This window comes from Saccopteryx leptura, chromosome 3 (assembly GCF_036850995.1).
Source record: "Saccopteryx leptura isolate mSacLep1 chromosome 3, mSacLep1_pri_phased_curated, whole genome shotgun sequence".
Taxonomy (NCBI): domain Eukaryota; kingdom Metazoa; phylum Chordata; class Mammalia; order Chiroptera; family Emballonuridae; genus Saccopteryx; species Saccopteryx leptura.
Window position 1 is genome coordinate 228,916,407 of NC_089505.1, and position 21,862 is coordinate 228,938,268.

Consider the following 21,862-nt stretch of genomic DNA (forward strand, 5'->3'; position numbering starts at 1 on the left):
GGGGGCTTGCTGGCTGAATCCTAATTGGGGCACATGCAGGAATCTGTCTCTCTGCCTCCGCACCTCCCACTTCATAAAAAAGAAAGAAAGAAAGAAAGAATAATTATTTACCACGTCAGCCTCATGCAATGATGCCTTTTGCTGGCCTGCTCAGTGTATGTCATTTTCTCAGAGATTGCATAAGCAGGCAACTCAAGGAGACTTCCACTTTCTGGTGCTTTATAATAATCTAAGAACAGCAAAAGACACAACAAGAATTCTTCTGTAAAAATTCCAGTTTTTCCTCCACTATGGATTAAAAGACATACAAAATTAAAAAAAAAAATGCTTTGGTTCATAAGATAATTTAAACTCCAGAAACAGTTTCATTATCCAAAAGAATTTCACGTCAAAGGATTTCAACTCAACGAATGACTGTAGACAGTTTACTAACATTTGCTTTAACAGAATGTGATCTGTGTACCATGATCTCTTTTCCAGGAACACTTTTACCCTCTTTTTCCAACTGCATCTTAGTTTAGCCTTTGGAGTACAATGCTAGCTGGGGTCAATCCTGAGGGACATCCATCCCTTAATTTTTTTTTTTTTTTTTTGTATTTTTCTGAAGCTGGAAACAGGGAGAGACAGTCAGACAGACTCCCGCATGCGCCCGACCGGGATCCACCCGGCACGCCCACCAGGGGGCGACGCTCTGCCCACCAGGGGGCGATGCTCTGCCCCTCTGGGGGGTCGCTCTGTTGCGACCAGAGCCACTCTAGCGCCTGGGGCAGAGGCCAAGGAGCCATCCCCAGCGCCCGGCCATCTTTGCTCCAATGGAGCCTTGGCTGCGGGAGGGGAAGAGAGAGACAGAGAGGAAGGAGAGGGGGAGGGGTGGAGAAGCAAATGGGCGCTTCTCCTGTGTGCCCTGGCCGGGAATCGAACCCGGGACTTCTGCACGCCAGGCTGATGCTCTACCACTGAGCCAACCGGCCAGGGCCCCATCCCTTAATTTTAACAGACTATTGTCTGTATTAGTAGGTTAGACATACCTTTAAGCACAGAGGCTCTGAGTCCACTATCAAATGCTTGTGAAATAATGATTCTATAACCCGTTTAGAAGTTCTGTACATAAGCAGCAATAATGCAAGGAAAATGCACTATTTACTGTTTTTTTCCCTCTACAATATACACTCAATTTATACTCTATCCAGTAAGTTTGGAAGAATTAGAAAATAGGATCATTATTTATACTTAAGAAAAGTAAAATAGAAAGAGTTATTAGTATTTTAGAAAGCCACCACTCTGATCTGTTAAAGCCCTTTCCCCCTCCTACCATCTTGAAGACAGTCATCAGGAGTAAACCCTGAAGCATTCAGAGCAATGCGACAAGCCTTCCTCACCACATCTCTTGCCACGCTTCTAAATTCATGTAGGCGCTCTGTCACCTAGACATTGATGATGTGCGTCATTAGTGGTACCAAAGTAACAATAATATAAAAAAAATCTTGAAACTTAAATCTTGAAGATCCCTTACCTCTTCCAGGCGTATGATTTGCGCAGCCTTAAATTCTTGCAGGGTGTAGGTGTGACCTTTTTCAATATAACAAAGCCCCATAAAATTCAACTGATAACATAGTTCCTTTATTTTAAGAAGAGCTGGTCGCAAATGCTGAGTGAAAATAGAAATATATCATTATTTAGTTAAATAAAGCTTGTCTGTTAAAAATATAAAGTTATCTAAAAAATAAGAATGGTTGTTAAAGAAAATAAATAGCTTTATATGTTAACTTTAGCTGTAACTACATGTGCATACTTTAAAAGTAACACTTCTAAAATTTTCTTCTAAAGGTATTCTGTGAATTATCAAATTTAATTTGTCTAAATTACTTTCTTTTTATTTTGAATACATGTCCTTTTAGCTATGAAACCAAGAGCAAGTCACAGAGGACTCAGTAAATCTTAGATACCACTAGATTTGGCCAATGGCTACTAAAAGATTCTTTGTGTTACCTTTAAGTTTTTACAATGTCTAGTCACTATGATAATGGAGGGGCTCAACTATTGATCTAAGACAGTGATTTTCAACTTTTTCATCTTATGGCACACATAAACTGATTACTAATATTCTGTGGCACAACAAAAAATATATTTTTTGCCAACCTGACAAAAAAAATAGGTATAATTTTGATTCACTCACACCAGATGCCTATTGTTGTGCTGGCTGTTGTAATTTTTTTACTTGACAATCAAAGGGAAAAGGAGTCAGTGCCCATGATAGTCAGATATTGCATGCTTTAAGAATTCTTGCAGCACACTGGCTGAAAATTGCTGGTGACAGAGACCAATTTAAATTTCTGGTAGGTAAAAAGTTGCTGAAAGGAAAGTTCAGTCACTATTGAAATCCTATCTTGCAATGTGAGCTAGGAGAGTGAGTGGAAAGATTTGTGAAATTCTGCTACATGAATTTAATTTAATCTTACTCTGTGCTAACATAGTAACAGTTCTAGGCTGCTGGTTTCCAAGGCACATGTTCTAAGAATGTCCCAAGGACATTAATTCTGACTTCTCCTAATCTGACATTGATGGTTTGCCAAAAAGTGAGACTTTTGACAGTGTGGAATTTTTTTGGAAGAAGAAAATATATATAATCTAAGGAATTACTTTAGCTTAACCTAAATACTGTACCTGGCTGTCAGCATAAAGGACAGATGTGAAAGCTGTTGTGAATATACGAGATTGGAGATGTATCTCCCTCCCCCAGCCTGCCTTGTTGTTTCTGCTGTTAGTAAGTTTCAGATGGGTCTGGGTCAGGTGGTTCATTCTTGGGCTGTTATATCAATAGCGACCATTGATGGTGAGAAAGATTAAGCATTATTTTAAGTTATCAGCAGGCTTGTAAGAGGAGGAAGAATTTGTCACCTAGATGGTGGGTTCCAATATGTAAAAGGTTGAGTTGGCTATAATTTTTGCTGCCCAAGACACTTGTCCTGACCTATCTACAATTCTTCCAGGTGATAGAATCCCTCTTTTCTTGGCGAAACTCCTTACCATGTGGTTTTGATAAGGCTGACCCTCATTTTCTTCATCACTGGAATGAGGAATGGAAGTATTCACACCTGGCTTATCCAAGTACTAGCTGTGCAGTGATTGGATCAGGATTGGGCATGTGGCCAAGCTGAGTCAATCAGTGTTCTCTCCAGCAAGGAATAGTCTCTTTTCATTAAAAGAGTCAGCTGCAACTCAAGCTGGAGTTGGTGCTTATTCTAAGAGCCCAACTGAGAATGAAATAGATGCAGAGAAATATAGAACTGAAATACGGAGAGAGGAAAAAATAAAGATGACAAAATCTCATTTGGTCTTCTAAATTCGCCATGCATAAAGGTATTCACCCCTTGAACTTTCTTATTATATGAGCTTTTGTTTGTTATTGTTGTTGTTAGCGTTCATTTAAACTGAGTTTTAACCAGTGGCACTGAAATGAATGTCAGTACTTCACCGATGGATAATCAGTGTTACTCATCTGGGGCTTGGTGCCTAGGTAAGAAAGCCCATGGGGAAACATTACAGAATTTGGAGGATAAGTAGAAGAGCTGTATTTGCTATAAAAAACAACCTATGAAATCAGGGCCATGCCACGCCACTGTGTCTTTGAGTGGAATGCCAGAACCTTTTGGATCCGCTAGTCTTGCATTCACCTGGGCACCAAACCTTTACTTTGCCCTATGCTGAGTCATCGGAACCTCTGGGTGATCCGTACAATTTGGCACTGAGGAAACCGACTACAGTTCTAGGTCTTGCTCCAGCCAGAGGCTGTGGGCTCATGTGTTCTCATGTACATTTCTGACCCAGTGTAGAAAATACTACAGCAAAAGGGACGAGGGACAGCCCTTCATGAGTGGAGGAAGAGTTGTGTAAAACTACGAAATTAAGATTGGTTTGTCTGCAAAGCAAAGACTGACTAAAAATAAAAAATGAAATAATTTTAATTACAAAGGGACATTCAAGTTAAAATAAATGAATGACAGTATTTGAGTGAATGTAAAAGTAACAGAAAACTGCCTGATAGTATCATGTACAACCAAATGACACACTATTAGAAAACCAGCAAAATGATTCAGCACCGAGCAGGTTAAAATCATGTGTAGCATTGAATAATACTGAAAAGTTAATACTAAATCCACACCTAAGTGAAACCTGGAAATGTAGGAGACCAGAAGACACTTACAGAAAGGAGGCATAGGCCCAGATGGCTTTGTAAATTATAGCAAACATTTAAAAAAATGAATACCAATTCTTCATAAGTGCTTTCAAAAACAAGAGAACATTTCCCAACTCATTCTATAAAGCCAATATTACCTTAATACCAAGACCAGACAAACATATCCCAAGGATAGAAAAAATGATACACCAATCTTCCTTATGAAAATATATTATGCAAATATCCTAGAAAATCAAGTCTAGTAATATATAAATGAATTACACAGAATGACCAAATATGATTTATCTCAGGGATGTAAAGTTGATTTAATATCTGAAAATCAATTATAAAAAATTACACCAATAGAATAAAGGAAGAAAATTACATAATAACCTCAATAGGTGCAGAATAAGCATTTGACAGAATGAGAATGACTTCCACAATTAGGAAAAGAAAGCAACTTTTTCATCACATTACAGTTAATGGTGAAAGGCTCAATGCTTTCCCTCTAAGGTCAGAAACAAGACAAGTATTTCTGCTCTTTCCACTTCTATACACCAGAAGGTTTTCGTCAGGAAATTTAAGCAAGAAAATTAAAGTCACCCATATTGGGAAGGAGGAGTAAAACTATTTGCAGAAGACATATTCTTGTTCATAGAATAGTCTAAGTAATACAGACATACATTACCTAAACCATTAGAGTCAAACATAAATTCTGTAAGGTTTCAGGAAACAGGCTCAACATACAAAAATAAAATATATTGTTATATTTTAATTGCAAAGGGACATTAAAGGATTACACACACACACACACACACACACTATATATATATATATATATATATATATATATATATATATATACTATTTACATACAGCCTATGAATGTATTATATAGATATACATGAAAAATCTAAAATGAAATAAAAAAACAATTCCCTTTACAATAGTATCAGAAAGAATAAAGGAATAAAGCTAACAAGGAAATGCAAAACATATACTCTGAAAACTACAAAACATTGTTGTAAGAAATTCAAGAAGATCTAAATAAATGGGAAGGCGTCAAATAAATGGGAAAGCATCATATGTTCATGGACCAGAAAAGATAATAATGTTAAAATGACAGTACTTTCAAAATTGACCTACAGCTTTAAGTAATCCCTATTAAAATCACAACTGGATTCTTTGCAGAAATTGATGAGCTGATGTTAAAATTCATGTGGAAATTCAAGGAGCCCAGGGGACTCCCACTTCCTAATTTTACAATTTACTACAAAGCTACAGTATTCAACACAGTGTGTTACTGGCAGAAAAATACAGATACATAGAATACAATTGAAACACCCTCACATTTATAGTCAGTTGATTTTTGGCAAGGGTGTCAAGACAATTCAGTGTGGAAAGGACAGTCTTTGCAACAAGTGGTGCTGGGACAACTCGATAGCCATGTGCAAAGGAATGAAATTAACATGAGATGCATCAAAGAACTAAACATAAGAGCTAAAACTATACAACTATTAGAAGGAAACTTAGGGGTAAATCTTTGTGACCTTGGACTAAGGGAAGGTTTTTAGATATAACACCAAAAGCACGAGCAACAAAAGAAAAAAATGGGTAAAATAAATATCATCAAAATTCAGAATTTTTTGCCTGACTAGGCGGTGGTGCAGTGGATAGAGCATCGAACTGCGATGTGGAGGACCCAGGTTTGAGACCCCGAGGTCCCCAGCTTGAGCACAGGCTCATCTGGTTTGAGCAAAAGGTCACCAGCTTGGACTTAAGGTTGCTGGCTTGAGCAAGGGGTTACTCGGTCTGCTGAAGGCCCACTGTCAAGGCACATATGAGAAAGCAATCAATGAACAACTAAGATGTCACAATGAAAAACTGATCATTGATGCTTCTCATCTCTCTCCATTCCTGTCTGTTTGTCCCTATCTATCCTTCTCTCTGACTCTCTGTAAAAAAAAAAAAAAAAATCAGAATTTTCGTGCTTCAAAGAGTACCAACAAGAAATGAAAAGGCAGCCCACACAATGGGAGAAAAATCCTTCAAATCATACATCTGATTAGGAATTTGTATCCAGAATATATATATAAAGAACTCTGAAAATTCAATAGTAAAATAACCAGTACCCAATTTAAAAATGGACAAATTATCTGAATAAATAATTCTCCAAATACAATAAACAAATAGCCAATAGGCGCATGAAAAGATGCTCAATATCATTAGTCATCAGGAAAATACAAATAAAAATCATAACAAGATCCTACTTCACAGCCAGTAGGAATGACTATAATGAATAAGACAAATCTAATGATAATATGAAGAAACTGAAACCCTTATATGCTGTTGATGGGAATATAAAGTTGTGCAGTAGATTTGGAAAACTGTTTTGTGGTTCCTCAAAAGGTTAAACACAGAGTTACTGATAACCCAGCAATTCCACTCCTAGGGAAATAAAACATATGTCCAGACAAAAACATTTGTACACAAATGTTAATAGCAGCATCCTTCATAATAGCCAGAAAATGTGAGCAAACAAAATATCTATCAATAGATGGATGAATAAATAAAATATGTACACACACAAAATATTATTGGCAATAAAAAGAAATGCTGCCTGACCAGGAAGTGGCGCAGTGGATAGTGCGCCAGACAGGGACACAGACAGGGACACAGAGGACCCAGGGACACAGACAGGGACACAGAGGACCCAGGTTCGTAATGAGGTCGCCAGCTTGAGCGTGGGCTCATCTGGTTTGAGCAAGGCTCACCAGCTTGAGTCCAAGGTCACTGGCTTGAGCAAGGGTCACTAGCTCTGCCATAGCCCTCAGGTCAAGGCACATATGAGAAAGCAATCAATGAACAACTGAGGTGCCACAACAAAGAACTGATGCTTCTCATCTCTCTCCCTTCCTGTCTCTCTGTTCCTGTCTGTCTCTCTCTCTGTCTCTGTCACACACACACAAAAAATACTATGCTACAACATAGCTGAGTCTTGAAAACATTATGCTAAATGAAAAAAACCAGTCACAAAGAACTATGTATTACATGGTTGCATTTATATAAAACCACGTATTACATGGTTCCATTTATATAATTTATGGTACAGAATAGGCAAATCAATAGAGACAAAAGTACATTAGTGGTTACCTAGAGCTGAGTAGACGGGGGGAGTTAAGGAAAAATGGAGAGTGACCAATAATGGGTAATAGGGTTTCTTTTCGCAGTGATAGAAATGTTCTAAAATTTACTGTGGTAATGGTCAATCAAAATTGTGAAAATACTAAAGTCATTAAATTGTATAGTACATAAATTATATTTTAATAAAGTTATAAGAAAATGTAGGCACAAGTGTTGGTTACTAAAAACCAATTATAAAAAGAAAAATTTCAAGGACAGCTCCACATATCCTTTCAATATAGTCTGAGAGAATCAGCCCCACCCTTTCCAATTAACTAATGGTAAATGTAAGACTAGTGGTAAGTGTGTGAGTAATTATAACATCTGATATCTAAGCTAACACAATGGGTCTGTTATTTAGGTCAATCTAAGATTTAATAGATGAGAACTTTCTAGTCTGCCAGGACTACATTTAATGCTAAAACATTATTGATATGTAAATTCTAGAGGGAAGGGGGAGGGGGCACAGGGGGTATAAAAAGGGACACAGAGGTGGGGGGTGAGGGTGTTATATTCAGTGGGACACTTGAATCCAAGTAAACACAATAAATTAAAATTAATAAAAATTAAAAAAAAACATTATTGATATGAATGGTGGACTGAGAATGACAACTCTCAACACATAAGGGAACAACCTTAAGGATTAATAGAGATTAATTTTAGAGACAAAAGCAGGAAGAATTAATTTTACATACCTAGTAACAAATTTGTGAAATGTGTAGTGTCCAAGACATGGCAAAAGATGAAAGGGGGTAAAAAGATAGTAAAACAGGTTCAAATGACTGATGGACCCTTCATGAAATCAGAGATCTAGGGGTTGAGTTTGATATCAAGAAGGATTAGAATATCTTCCACAACTCAGAATGCTGGATGGAATGGACCTCAGATGAGATGGTTCATCTTAAGCATTTGTCTTGCACTAATATAATATCTATGTTAGCCACATTGCTCTAATGCTTCTTTACTGTATGACTGATATCTTGATTACACTCTTTCAGATTACTATATCCAAAATGAAGGAAATGACCAATAAAAAGCAAACTCAAAACTTCTGATTTGAGAGGGTGGTGACTCAGTGTCACAGAAATGAACAGCTGAGGACCTAGTACTCTGAACATGACATTAATGGAAATTCCAGTTCATCCCAGGTCCAAATAGAAAGCTTCTGAGGTAAGTTGAAATTTGTGAGTAGGTATAGATTTTAAAATAAGGCCACATACCCTTGAACGGTAACTTTTATCATGATTACCGACCCTACCTTCCAACATAAATATTAAAAATTTGCCTACCATCTGAATCCATAGTAGGGGAATACATATGATATATTGGAAGGTACTGACCCATGAAAACAGGCCCCAAATTATTTTGGACCATAAATTCCAGAGTATCTCAAAGCTAAGAGGAGGTAATAGAGGTTCCCAGCCTACTCTGCTCAAAAGAATACACAAATTACCTGATCAACAATAAAAGGGGTCATGAGTCCAAACCTGATTCTGCTTTTTTTTTTTTTGACAGAGACAGAGAGAGAGTCAGAGAGAGGGACAGATAGGAACAGACAGGAAGGGAGAGAGATGAGAAGCATCAATTCTTTGTTGATGCTCCTTAGGTGTTCAGTGATTGCTTTCTCATATGTGCCTTGACTGGGGGGCTACAGCAGAGTGAGTGACCCCTTGCTCAAGCCAGTGACCTTGGGCTTTAAGCCAGCGACTTTTGGGCTCAAGCCAGCGACCATAGGGTTCTATCTAAGATCCTATGCTCAAGCCAGTGACCCCTCACTCAAGCTGGTGAGGCTGCGCTCAAGCCAGATGTGCTCAAGCTGGTGACCTTGGGGTTTTGAGCCTGGGTCCTCCACATCCCAGTCTGACACTCTATCCACTGCACCACTGCCTGGTCAGGCTGATTCTCCTTTTTATAAAGGGGACCAACTCTCATACTTTTGCATTTTACAACCCTGGTTAAATGCAGAAACACTTCCAGACTCTTACATGATGACAAGATGGAAATTGTTATCATTCAATTAATGTTAAATAATGTATCAGATGAAATATACTATGTCAGGGACAGTCTATATCAACACATGTAATAGATTCACACTTTGTTTCTCTGCAATGATTTTAAAATGATTAACAGATACACACCTCATTAACAATGAACAGATTTTTCTGCAGAGATTCCCGACATCCACTGATCTTCTTGGAGCGCACATTCTTCTTCCACACACTGAAAGCCTTCCACTTCCGGAAAAGTGAAAATATGGGAATCTTAGTGAGTGCTCTGTGATATCGGTACTCCTGTTCCCATCGATCAATTTCGATAAATTCGATGTCGTTATTATAAATGTGTGTTACTGCATTTTTGCTAATAGTATAGTAGTCATTTTTATTGATGTTCTCATAATTTACGACTCTATGAACAAATAAAAATTGGGGCAAATGAATATAGTATTCAATACAAAATTATGCGATTATAATACTTTTTTGTGTCAACAAGATAAAATATTTCTAGAAAACAAGTATATTAAAAAAAATTTAAAACTCTGACAAACTACTTTTAGATCGAATAAATTACCAAGAAAAAGAGGGGGAGATTTTAAAAAAAATTCTTTTTAACAACAGTTGGACTTATAGTTCTTAAAGGTTTCACAAACTTGGTGATGTAGTTCATAATTTAAATTACATAATTTTTTGTGTGACAGAGACAGAGAAAGGGATGAATAGGGACAGACAGACAGGAAGGAGAGATGAGAAGCATCACTTCTCTTTGTTGTAGCACCTCAGTTGTTCACTGATTTCTTTCTCATATGTGTCTTGACCAGGGGGCTACAACAGAGTGAGTGACCTTTGCTCAAGGCAGCGACCTTATGCTTCAAGCCAGTGACCTTGGGCTCAAGCTAGCGAACATGGGGTCATGTCTATGATATGCTCAAGCTAGCGACCATGTGCTCAAGTCAGCGACCTTGGGGTTTCAAACCTGGGTCCTCTGCATTCCAGTCCAATGCTCTAGCCACTGCACCATTGCCTGGTCAGGCTAAATTACATATTTTTTTAAATCAATTACAGATTTTTACATAAAAGCTACATGAAAATAAGTTGTTTTTATAATCAAGTCTATATTTAATTATAGTGTAATAAAGTTTTACACTACTCAATATTGACAGAATTATGAGAAAGATCAAAACAAGAAAATATAAATTAAATAATATTAGAATCAAGACCCAGATTTAGCTAAAAATATATCCAATTTATCACATAATATACTTATTATTGAGAAATTGGTTTTTCAAGATACCTCTCTTTCAAGTGTCTTCAAGAGCATACTTCAACCTTATACACTACAGGAAATATCAAGTAAAGAAGAAAAACAAGTATTGTATAAAAAAGGAGTAGGGACTGGTACAGGAAACAAGGTAAGGAGAAGAGAAAGAGCCAATTCTCTGAAACTTCTTAAAATAAGAACTTGCCAAGAGGCAAAAATATATTTTTTGTGATTTTAGCTTAAACATTGAAATGTTGAATGCAACTTAAATACTGAATAGTAGGACAAGTATGAAATATGATATAGCAAGTTATTAAAATATACTTAGAAATTTAGGAAAATAAAATTTATGAAGATTCTATAGTAGTTTAGAACAATAAGACACAGGTTAAATGCAAAACAAAACCCCAATTGTTTCTCTGTTAAAACTTTGCAGAAGTTATATATAATAACAAAGATTAGACAGAAATACCCCCGTGAAAATCAACCATTTCCCATTTATACATTCTCTTCCAGTCCTCAGTGCTGCATTCCAAACCTAGAGTTCATGGCCCTTTAGTCATCTGTGAAGTCCCTAGAATTGTTCTATGTTAACACATTTATGTACAAATATATGATAAGTTCTTAAGAGATTAGAACAAAATTCTCAGATGCTTTGGGACTGTTAATCAAAAATCTAAGCACTATTAGCATAAATTTTTATTTTTTAATTTTTATTTTAATAAAAACTAAGTAAAAAATTTAAAAAAATAGAGCATACTGAACCGAATGAAAGCAAACCTAACGCGTGCACACAAGCCGGGGGCTGATGGTGCCGTGGAGAGGGGGAGTCCTGGCATTGCTGCCCTGCTCCGGTGCTGGCAAAACGTCCCCCTGCCCAGCTTCCATCTGATTCCACCATCTGCCTTTCTGTCTGTGTTCTAACTAGCTCACACCAGAAGTGTTTGAGGAAATGCCATGTGCTATATGTTGCTGGCGAGGTGTCCGGGACACATAAAATGGTTTTCTTTGTTAACGGCTGAAGAGTTAATTAGAACATTCTTGAGGTGATTCTCTTTAAAATGTGAAATTTCAACTTGTCTCTTAACCTGTAATTAACTTCAGAGATTTCATTAACATTAGTCATGAACAAACAGTTCTCCACAGCCCTGGTACATGTCTGGAAAACATGCTCTGTATGGGTTGATCTGTTACTAAAGAGCTTTTAAGAAGATGACAGTTGTGGACCGTGATGTTGAATTTTAACTTATCATTGCTCAGTGTCATTTAGAAATTCGTTTTATTTTCCTACCTACTTCAGATCCTCATTCTCAAACCCCTAAGCCCTTTTTCTCCTCTATACAACTCTGCATAGAGCATATGAACACACGAGTCATTTTCAAAGATTAGATCACCAGTATCAAAATCATTGAGAGTGTTTATTAAGAATCTAGATTTCTTGGTCCAACACAGAATTAGAATCTTTTTGTATGGGACTCAGGACTCTAGTTTAACAAGATCTCTAGGTGATTCTGAACCACTGGACTTTATTTGAAAACAAACAATAACAACAAAAATATGCTGACAAGATGGACCCTCTCTTGTACCTTCACTTGGAAGTCATCATACTGTGTTTATTCCTCTTGAGTGTATCTCTCATGCCGTCTTCCCAATGAAGAAGCATATATACAATGGAATACTATTCAGCCATATTAACTGATGACAAAGTGCCATTTACAACCACATGGATGGATCTTGAGAACATTATACTGAGTAAAATAAATCAGAAAAAGCTAAGAACTATACAATTTCACACATAGGTGGGATAGAAAACTGAGATTCACGGACATAGAAAAAAGTGAAGTGGTTTCCAGGAAGAGGGAGTTGAGGAGTAGGAGTCTAAAGAGGGATAAATATAGTGACAGAAAACAATTTGACTTTGGGTGATGGGCACACAATGCAGTGAATAGTTCAAATGCTATAGAAATGTTTACTGAAATTTATGTACTCTTATTGATCAATGTCACCACATTAAATGTAATTTTCTAAATAAAATTTTAAAAATGGGAGATAGAGAAGTTTCACCTCACTTTTTTCTAACTCTTCTGACTTTTGGCTACTTTTCCTTTGTATCTAAAAATGAGCAGAACTTCTCTATAACTTGTAGGAAGCTTTTCCCAGACCCTCCTGCTCATTTAAGATAAAATCCTACATCGTCTTCCTTTTCCTAAACTTCCTTTTCCTAAACTTCCTTTGTAAAGCTGTGTTTCAGCTGGCCACATCTCCCCATCTACTTCTTCTTAAAGTTTCCTGAAACTGGTAGAGTTCCTTGCTACTCCAATAAACTTATTTTCTCAAAGATGAAAAAGAACTTCCTTCAAGCCCAATCCAGTTGGTAGTTAGAAGGAACAGCAGGGCCAAGAAAAAGGAACAGCAGTGTCAGACTGGGACACAGAGGACCCAGGTTCGAAAACCCGAGGTTGCTGGCTTGAATGCAGGCTCACCAGCTTGAGTGCAAGGTTGCTGGCTTGAGCGTGAGATCATAGACATGACACCATGGTTGCTGGCTTGAGCCCAAAGGTCTCTGGCTTGAAGCTCAAGGTTGCTGGCTTGAGCAAGGGTCACTCACTCTGCTGGTCAAGGCACATATGAGAAAACAATCAATAAACAACGAAGGTGCTGCAACAAAGAATTTATGCTTCTCATCTCTCTCCTTCGTGTCTGTCCCTATCTGTCCCTCTTGTTTTTGTCTCTCTTGCTAAAAAAAAAAAAAAAAAAAAGAAAGAAAAAGGAAAAGAATTTTCTTAATTCTTTGCAAGAATTAAGAGGGTCTATGCACAGTTTTCTGTAATCCTATCGTCCTCAGCCTTTCCAGTTCATTACTGAGGGTCACTCCCCAAATACACTGCTGGGACATCTGTACTTCGCTCCGCACACTCCACCTTGGAGGGCTCCTCCATTTGTTCTGTCTTTCTTGGATTCTGCATTTGGATCAGCCTCGGACTTTAGCTGCCTCCTGAATAGTTGCTTTGGATGTCCATTCAAGTCTTTGAGGAAATAATAGAAAAAATAGGCAGTCTTTAAGACCTAAAAATGTAACTTGATTTGTTCAAGTGCTGTGCTATATAGTTCCTACTTTACTGATGAAGAAGATGACTTTATGTTCCAATCAGTTAAACAGATGCTTGGATAGTTAACTAATCAGACTGAGATGAGTATCTTGAGTAAAATTATATTTAACTACGCTTTACTGGAAAAACAACTGCACTGTTCCCATGCTATTCATAGAAGCAAGGAGTCCCTTGTCAAATTACTTTACTCTAGAACCTGCCTCTTGTCCATCTGAAATGAAACTTAGACTCCAAGACTTCATTTCTAAAAGAATTTGTGTCTTATCTGAGATAATCATATGGAGTAAGAGAACTGCTTGGCCTTTGTACTGGGTCATAAATTGTTCTGTTTCTGTTCATTTTAGATATAACACAAAGTACACTTATTAGGATTCTGAAGAGTTTATTTCTCACAGCTGGAATTATTTCCTAAATTTTCCAAAACAGTAAGATCTCAGTGTGATTTATTTGAAATGGCAGCTCTATCTGTTATATTTTGCAGTGACTGAAAATACTTCCGTTCCTCTTTAAACCAGTCTACAAGACTAAGATCGCAGACACATGGTTTATGTCATGAGACCCTCTACTCAAGAACTTTGAATAGCCTCCTATTGCTTATATCAGTGGTTCTCAAACTTTTTGAAGTCGGGGCGCATTTAAAATCCTACAAATAATTGTAGGCACACTATATACAAATTTCTGAGAAATATGTTTTTTTAATTATTTATTTATTTATTCGTTTTTAGAGAGGAGAGAGAGACAGAGAGGGAGAGAGAGGAGAGAGAGAGACAGAGAGAGAGAGAAGGGGGGAGGAGCCGGAAGCATCAATTCCCATATGTGCCTTGACCAGGCAAGCCCAGGGTTTCGAACCGGCGACCTCAGCATTTCCAGGTCGATGCTTTATCCACTGCGCCACCACAGGTCAGGCGAGAAGTATGTTATAATAATTAAGTCAAATATTAAAGAAAAATATATAAAGTCCAAGCATGCTTTTATGGTAATTAAATGAAATAAAAACGACAAAATTAAATTTATTCTGACATTAAAAACATTTTTATGTTACATTTTTGAGTTATGCTTTTTAGAATTTGTAAAAAAGGCTTAAAAAATAAAAAAAATGACAAAAAAGTTACATATATATACACACACACACACACACACACACACACACACACACATACACACATTCTTAGTAAGATTTAGTAAATTCAGCAGGTCCTGGCACGAATGTGTTAAGTTTTTTCATTCTTGTGTTTATGAGAAACATGAGCCTGATGTGTCCTAGCGATTTCTTCAATGTTTGGGCATATATTTGAAGGCAAACTCTCATTTCCTCATCAATACACTGAAGAATTCCTCTCTTTTTACTCTTAATTGTGTTGAGTGCAGAAAACCCCCACCATACATATCATCTTAACTTTACACCAAACAAAGGATAGAAGAAACTTGCCTCCAGTCTTTTTTGGGAACATGGGGGGGTAGTGTAAACAATCCAGCACCACAGCTTAACAGCCTTTTGCAACCTAATCAGGCAGGTGAGGTGGGGAGTTGGGCAGACTATCAGCTTACAGCCAATTCCCCACACCTCTATCCCCCAAAAATCTAAACTCCAAAAACCCTATTGATTTTTTGGTCCCCAACGGACACATACTTCTCTGGAATATACCATAGGGCGCAGCTGGAAATCTTCTAGGGCTCACCAGTGCGCCCTGGTACACACTCTGAGAACCACTGGCTTATATCATTAAATCCAAATGACTCTGCCAAGTGTCTGTGGCACTCTCCTCTCATCTCATATTAGTTTCTTCTCTGTTCACACAAATCGTCCTTTTTAGTCAGGCTGCATTTTTTTTTAGATTTTTAACTTATATATTCATTTTAGAGAGGAGAGAGAGAGAGAGAGAGAGAGAGAGAGAGAGAGAGAGAAAGAGATAAAGGGGTGGAGCAGGAAGCATCAACTCCCATACGTGCCTTAACCAGGCAAGCCCAGGGTTTTGAACTGGCCTGGCTGCTTTATTAAAAATCATATCCATCTTCGGCTGTGTTTGAATCCACTCACATGCCTTTGTTCACCCAGTACTCTCTTCCCATCTCTTTCATGTTTCTGATTTCTACAGTAAGAGTAATTCTTTGCCTGCTTTAAAGTGAGAGGGTAAGTTAGATAAGCTCATCTGGCTCTATCAAGTCTAAATTATCTTATTGGTTTCACTATTATACAATTTTGATATGATTTCAACATATTTATTGGAGGAAGGCAAGAAAGCATTTGCCTGGAAAGAAATTAGCCATTTCCTAAGTTCTGCATTTATAAACCTCAATTTGTTTGATGATGGTCAATATCATGATTCAATATGAGTTTAGTTCTAATGTAAACTGAAGAGGAATGGCTCGCTTCGCTTCTGGTATGATTAATCCGAAATGGCAAACATATCTGGTAAGAAACTACTTTTTACCCAGAAAATTGAACAAAGGCTTAAGTAAGAGGAAACTTCCATGTTCCTTCAATAAGAGAGGACTCTACGGGCAATGACTCTCCGTGTATGGTCTCTGGAACAGTAGCTGTGAGAATTGCAAAATCCTAGGCTGTGCCACAGACTATTGAATCAGAAGCTCTGGGAGTTGAACAATCTATTTTAACAAATGCTTTAGGGCTTGCTTGAGAACCGCTGCTTCAAGGCCATGGTGTGCAAAGGTGGTTGAATATTGGAGTATTGGGTAAAATTTAAAGAAAGACTATTGGTTGGGCTTTACCACAAAGCAATTAAATAAGTCTCTGGAGGTAGGGCCTGGATAATTCTAATTAGCAGCCAAAGCTGAGCACCACTGCTCTAGGTTCTTCAAATTTTGTTTTAAATTTTCTATTAAATTATCATAGCCCCAGGCATAACAGGCTTAGAAAGTACCTGAGAATCAATCTGATCACTCAAAAAGTAATATGGTCTGAGCATAAGGTAGATATTTATATGGTCCCACCAGCCCAGGTCACATAATTATTTTTCATGGAATCCTAATCATAGCAAATATCCCACAACAAATGTTTCTTTTGTTATACAGGACAGCATTATTAAATGTGTAATTAGCATTATTAAACTCTTGGTTTATTAACTTCAGCACTACAGTACTGACATTTTGGGTCAGGTAATTCTTTGCTGCATGGGACTGTTCTGTGCACTACTGGCTGTTTAGTAGGTAGTTTCCCACTTGGTAACAGTAGTACCACCCTCTCCAGTTAAAATTTAAAAAATGTCTCCAAACATCTCCAAATGTCTCCTGGGTGACAAAATCTCCCAGGTTGAGAACCAGTGATTTGATTTAATGTTTTCCACATTTACATGATCAAAGAATATAAATATATTTTACCATTTACCTATTAATATCACTTAGATCTAGTGTTCCCGGAAATACACATTAGGAAACATTGAGGTAGAGGAGACATTGTGTTCTCTTTCTTGGCTTTCTATGGACAATAATACTTAGGCTTTTTTTTTGAGGGGGGTAGGAGTACTCTGCTATACATCCTAACATACCCATTAAATTGTTTTTTTTTATTGATTTAAATTTATTGTGTTTACATAGATTGAAGTATTTTTTATTTTTTAACATGAGAGGTGGGCAGGCAGAGAGACAGACTCCTGCATACACCCCGACTGGGATCCAGCTGGCAAGCCCCCTACTGGTCGATGCTCTGCCCATCTGGGACTGTTGCTCTGTTACTCAGCAACTGAGCTATTTTAGGGCCTGAGGCAAGGCAATGGAGCCATCAGCAGTGTCTGGGGCCAATGTGCTACAACCAATTGAGCAATGGCTGCTTGGAGGGAAAGAGAGAGAGAAGAGGGAGGAGGAGAGGTGTAGAAGCAAATAGTCACTTCTTCTGTGTGCCCTGACTGGGAATTGAACTTGGGACGTCCATACACTGGGTGACGCTCTACCACTGAGCCAATCAGCCAGGGCCTCATTAAATTCTAATATCTTTAAAATTGACATCGCATAGATAATGAAATCATAGAATTAAAGATACGAATATCACACATTATTCTGAACATTGTATCTGAAAATCACAAAACAATATCAAATAGCAAAGTCCTTCATATATCTGTACCCCAATTTCCTCATTTTTTTAGTATAAGGAATACCTTTCTTTTTTATTAAACTTATTGGGGTGACATTGGTAAATAAGATTATATAAGTGTCAAGTGTACAACTATAAAAATCATCTGTATATTGCATTGTGTGTTCAACCCCCCCCCCCCCCAAAGTCTAGTCTCCTACTGTCACCATATATTTGACCCCTTTTACCCTCTTCAACTGCTCTTCCCATCTCTGGTAATCACCATACTAATGTCTATGACTATGAGGGTTTTTTCTGGTTTTGTTTGTTTTCTGTGTTATATCCCACATGAGTAAAATCATATGGTTCTTGTTTTTTTCTGACTGACTTATTCCACTTAGCATGATATTCTCAAGTTCTATCCATGTGGTTGCAAATGGCAATGTCATCTTTTTTTATGGCTGAGTAGTATACCATTGTATATATGTATTACATCTTCTTTATCCAATCACCCACTGAAGGACACGTCTTAGACACCATGAATAAAGCTACAATAAATATAGGGATATATATATATATATATATATATATATATATATATTTTTATTTTTTTATTTTTTTTTTTTTTCCGAAGCTGGAAACGGGGAGAGACAGTCAGACAAACTCCCGCATGCGCCCGACGGGGATCCACCCAGCATGCCCACCAGGGGGCGACGCTCTGCCCACCAGGGGGCGATGCTCTGCCCCTCCGGGGCCTCGCTCTGTCGCGACCAGAGCCACTCTAGTGCCTGGGGCAGAGGCCAAGGAGACATCCCCAGTGCCCGGGCCATCTTTGCTCCAATGGAGCCTCGGCTGCGGGAGGGGAAGAGAGAGACAGAGAGGAAGGAGAGGGGGAGGGGTGGAGAAGCAGATGGGCGCTTCTCCTGTGTGCCCTGGCCGGGAATCGAACCCGGGACTTCTGCATGCCAGGCCGACGCTCTACCACTGAGCCAACAGGCCAGGGCCAGGGCTATATATATCTTTATGAATAAATGATTTCAATTTTTTGGGGTAGATACCCAGAAGAAAGATTGCTTAGTTACATGATAGCTTTATTTTATTTTTTTTGGTTTATTTATTTTATTTTTTGTGACAGAGAGTCAGACAGAGGCACAGATAGGGACAGACAGCCAGGAAGGAAGAGACAGCCAGGAAGGGAGAGAGATGAGAAGCATCAATTCTTCATTACGGCACCTTAGTTGTTCACTGATTGTTTTCTCATATGTGCCGTGACCAGGGGTCTACAGCAGATTGAGTGACTCCTTGCTCAAGCCAGCGACCTTGGGCTCAAGCTGGTGACCTCGAGGTCTCGAACCTGGGTCTTCTGCATCCCAGTCTGACGTTCTATCCACTGCGCCACTGGCTGGTCAGCACATGATAGCTTTATTTTTAATTTTGTGAGCAACCTCCATACTGTTTTCAATACTGGCTGAATCAATTTATATTCCCACCAGTAAGTATGAGGGTTCCTGTTTCTCCACATCCTCTCCAACACTTGCTATTACCCAGGGGTCCCCAAACTTTTTACACAGGGGGCCAGTTCACTGTCCCTCAGACCGTTGGAGGGCCGGACTATAAAAAAAACTATGAACAAATCCCTATGCACACTGCACATATATTATTTTAAAGGAAAAAACCAAAATGGGAATAATACAATATTTAAAATAAAGAACAAGTAAATTTAAATCAACAAACTGACCAGTATTTCAATGGGAACTATGGGCCTGCTTTTGGCTAATGATATGGTCAATGTGCTCCTCTCACTGACCACCAATGAAAGAGGTGCCCCTTCCAGAAGTATGGTGGGGGCCAGATAAATGGCCTCAGGGGGCCACATGCAGCCCACGGGCCATAGTTTGGGGACCTCTGCTATTACCTGTCTTGTTGATAATAGCCAATCTAACAGGTGTGAGGTGGTATCTCATTGTAGTTTTGATTTGTATTTCCCTTACAGTTAGTGAAATTGAGCATCTTTTTATATATTTGTTGGACATTTGTATGTCTTCTTTGGAGAAGTGTTCAGGACCGCCGCGCAATTTTTGTTTGTTTGTTTGTTTTTGTTTTTTTGTTTTGTTTTTTTTAATTTTTATTTATTTTTATTCATTTTTAGAGAGGACAGAGAGAGGGAGAGAGAAAGAGACAGAGAGAGAGAGAAGGGGGGAGGAGCTGGAAGCATCAACTCTCATATGTGCCTTGACCAGGCAAGCCCAGGGTTTCGAACCGGTGACCTCAGCATTTCCAGGTCGACGTTTTATCCACTGCGCCACCACAGGTCAGGCCGTGCACTTTTTTTAAAATAAACTTTTCTAAAAAATTTTTATTAATTTTAATTTATTGTGTTAAGATGAATTCATGTGTCTCACTCAACATAACTCCCTCACCCCCATGTCCTTGTCCCCCAAAACTACCCTTTGCCCCACTCCCCCTAGCTCCTTCCCCCCTTCCCTTTGGGATTTGCTGTCCTGTTATCTATATCTATGTGTTATGTATATATAATTTCACTAATTCCTTAACCTTCTCTGGTCCCATGCCCTCATCACCCTTCCTTCTGACAGCTGTCCCACTGCTCCCTGTGACCCTGCCTCTGCCTCTATTCCGTTTCTCAGTTTCTTTGTTCATTGGATTCCACATATAAATGAGATCATCTGATATTTGTTCTTCTCTGCTTGGCTTATTTCACTTAGCATAATAATCTCCAGGGTGATCCTGCCAACGTAAAAGGCAAGATTTCCTTTCTCATGGCCATGTAGTATTCCGTTGTGTATATGTACCACTGCTGTCTAATCCACTTGTCCACTGATGGACACTTGGGCTGTTTCTAGATCTTGGATATTGTAAACAATGCTGCAATAAACATGGGGATGCATATTTTTTTTGAATCAGTGATTTGATATTCTTAGGATATATTCCTAAAAGTGAGATAGCTGGGTCAAAAGGCAGATCCATTTTTAATTGTTTGAGGAATCTCCAAAATGTTTTCCACAGTGGCTGCACCAGTCTGCATTCCCACCAGGATTGCAGGAGGGTTCCCTTTTCTCCACGTCCTCGCCAGCACTTATTCTGTGTTGTTTTGTTGATGAACGGCATTCTGACTGGTATGAGGTGATATCTCATTGTGGTTTTAATTTGCATTTCTCTAATGATTAGTGATGTTGAGCATTTTTTCACATGCCTATTGACCATCTGTATGTCCTCTTTGGAGAAGTGTCTATTCATTTCTTTCGTCCATTTCTGATTGGATTGTTTTCTTGGTATTGAGTTTTACAAGTTCTTTATAAATTTTGGTTATCAACCCCTTATCAGACATATTGTCAAATATATTGTCCCATTGTGTAGTTTGTCTTTTTATTCTGTTCTTATTGTCTTTAGCTGTGCAGAAGCTTTTTAGTTTGATATAGTCCCATTTGTTTATCCTCTCTTTTATTTCACTTGCCCGTGGAGATAAATTGGCAAATATATTGCTGCAAGAGATGTCGAAGACCTTAGTGCTTATGTTTTCTTCTAAGATGCTTATGGTTTTATGGCTTACATTTAAGTCTTTTATCCATTTTAAGTTTATTTTTGTGAATGCTGTAAGTTGGTGGTCTAGTTTCAGTTTTTTGCGGGTAGCTGTCTAATTTTCCCAACACCATTTGTTGAAGAGGCTGCCTTTACTCCATTGTATGCTCTTACCTCCTTTGTCAAATATCAGTTGTCCATAAAAGTGTGGGTTTATTTTTGGGTTCTCAGTTCTGTTCCATTGATCTATATGCCTGTTCTTATGCCAGTACCAGGCTGTTTTGAGTACAATGGCCTTGTAGTATAACTTGATATCAGGAAGTGTGATACCTACCACTTTATTCTTCCTTATCAACATTGCTGAGGCTATTTGTGTTCTCTTTTGGTTCCATATAAATTTTTGGAATATGTGTTCTATATCTTTGAAGTAAGTCACTGATATTTTAATTGGTATTCCATTGAATTTATAAATTGCTTTGAATAAAAAAAAATGGTGCTTTGGGTAATATAGACATTTTAATGATGTTTATTCTTCCTAACCATGAGCACGGTATATGCTTCCATTTGTTTGTA

General features: G+C 38.1%; 1 protein-coding gene across 1 annotated transcript in view; it reads right to left on the minus strand.

The window, feature by feature from the left end:
* The window catches only part of DNAH6 (dynein axonemal heavy chain 6), a 300,118-nt gene that overhangs the window by 249,163 nt on the left and 29,093 nt on the right, over positions 1 to 21,862 (minus strand). The window contains exons 5-8 of the mRNA XM_066377849.1: positions 9,499 to 9,766; positions 1,514 to 1,648; positions 1,313 to 1,424; positions 112 to 229 (exon numbers count right to left, since the gene is read on the minus strand). Of these exons, the coding sequence (XP_066233946.1) occupies positions 112 to 229; positions 1,313 to 1,424; positions 1,514 to 1,648; positions 9,499 to 9,766 (633 nt within the window). The remainder of the gene's footprint in view (positions 1 to 111; positions 230 to 1,312; positions 1,425 to 1,513; positions 1,649 to 9,498; positions 9,767 to 21,862) is intronic.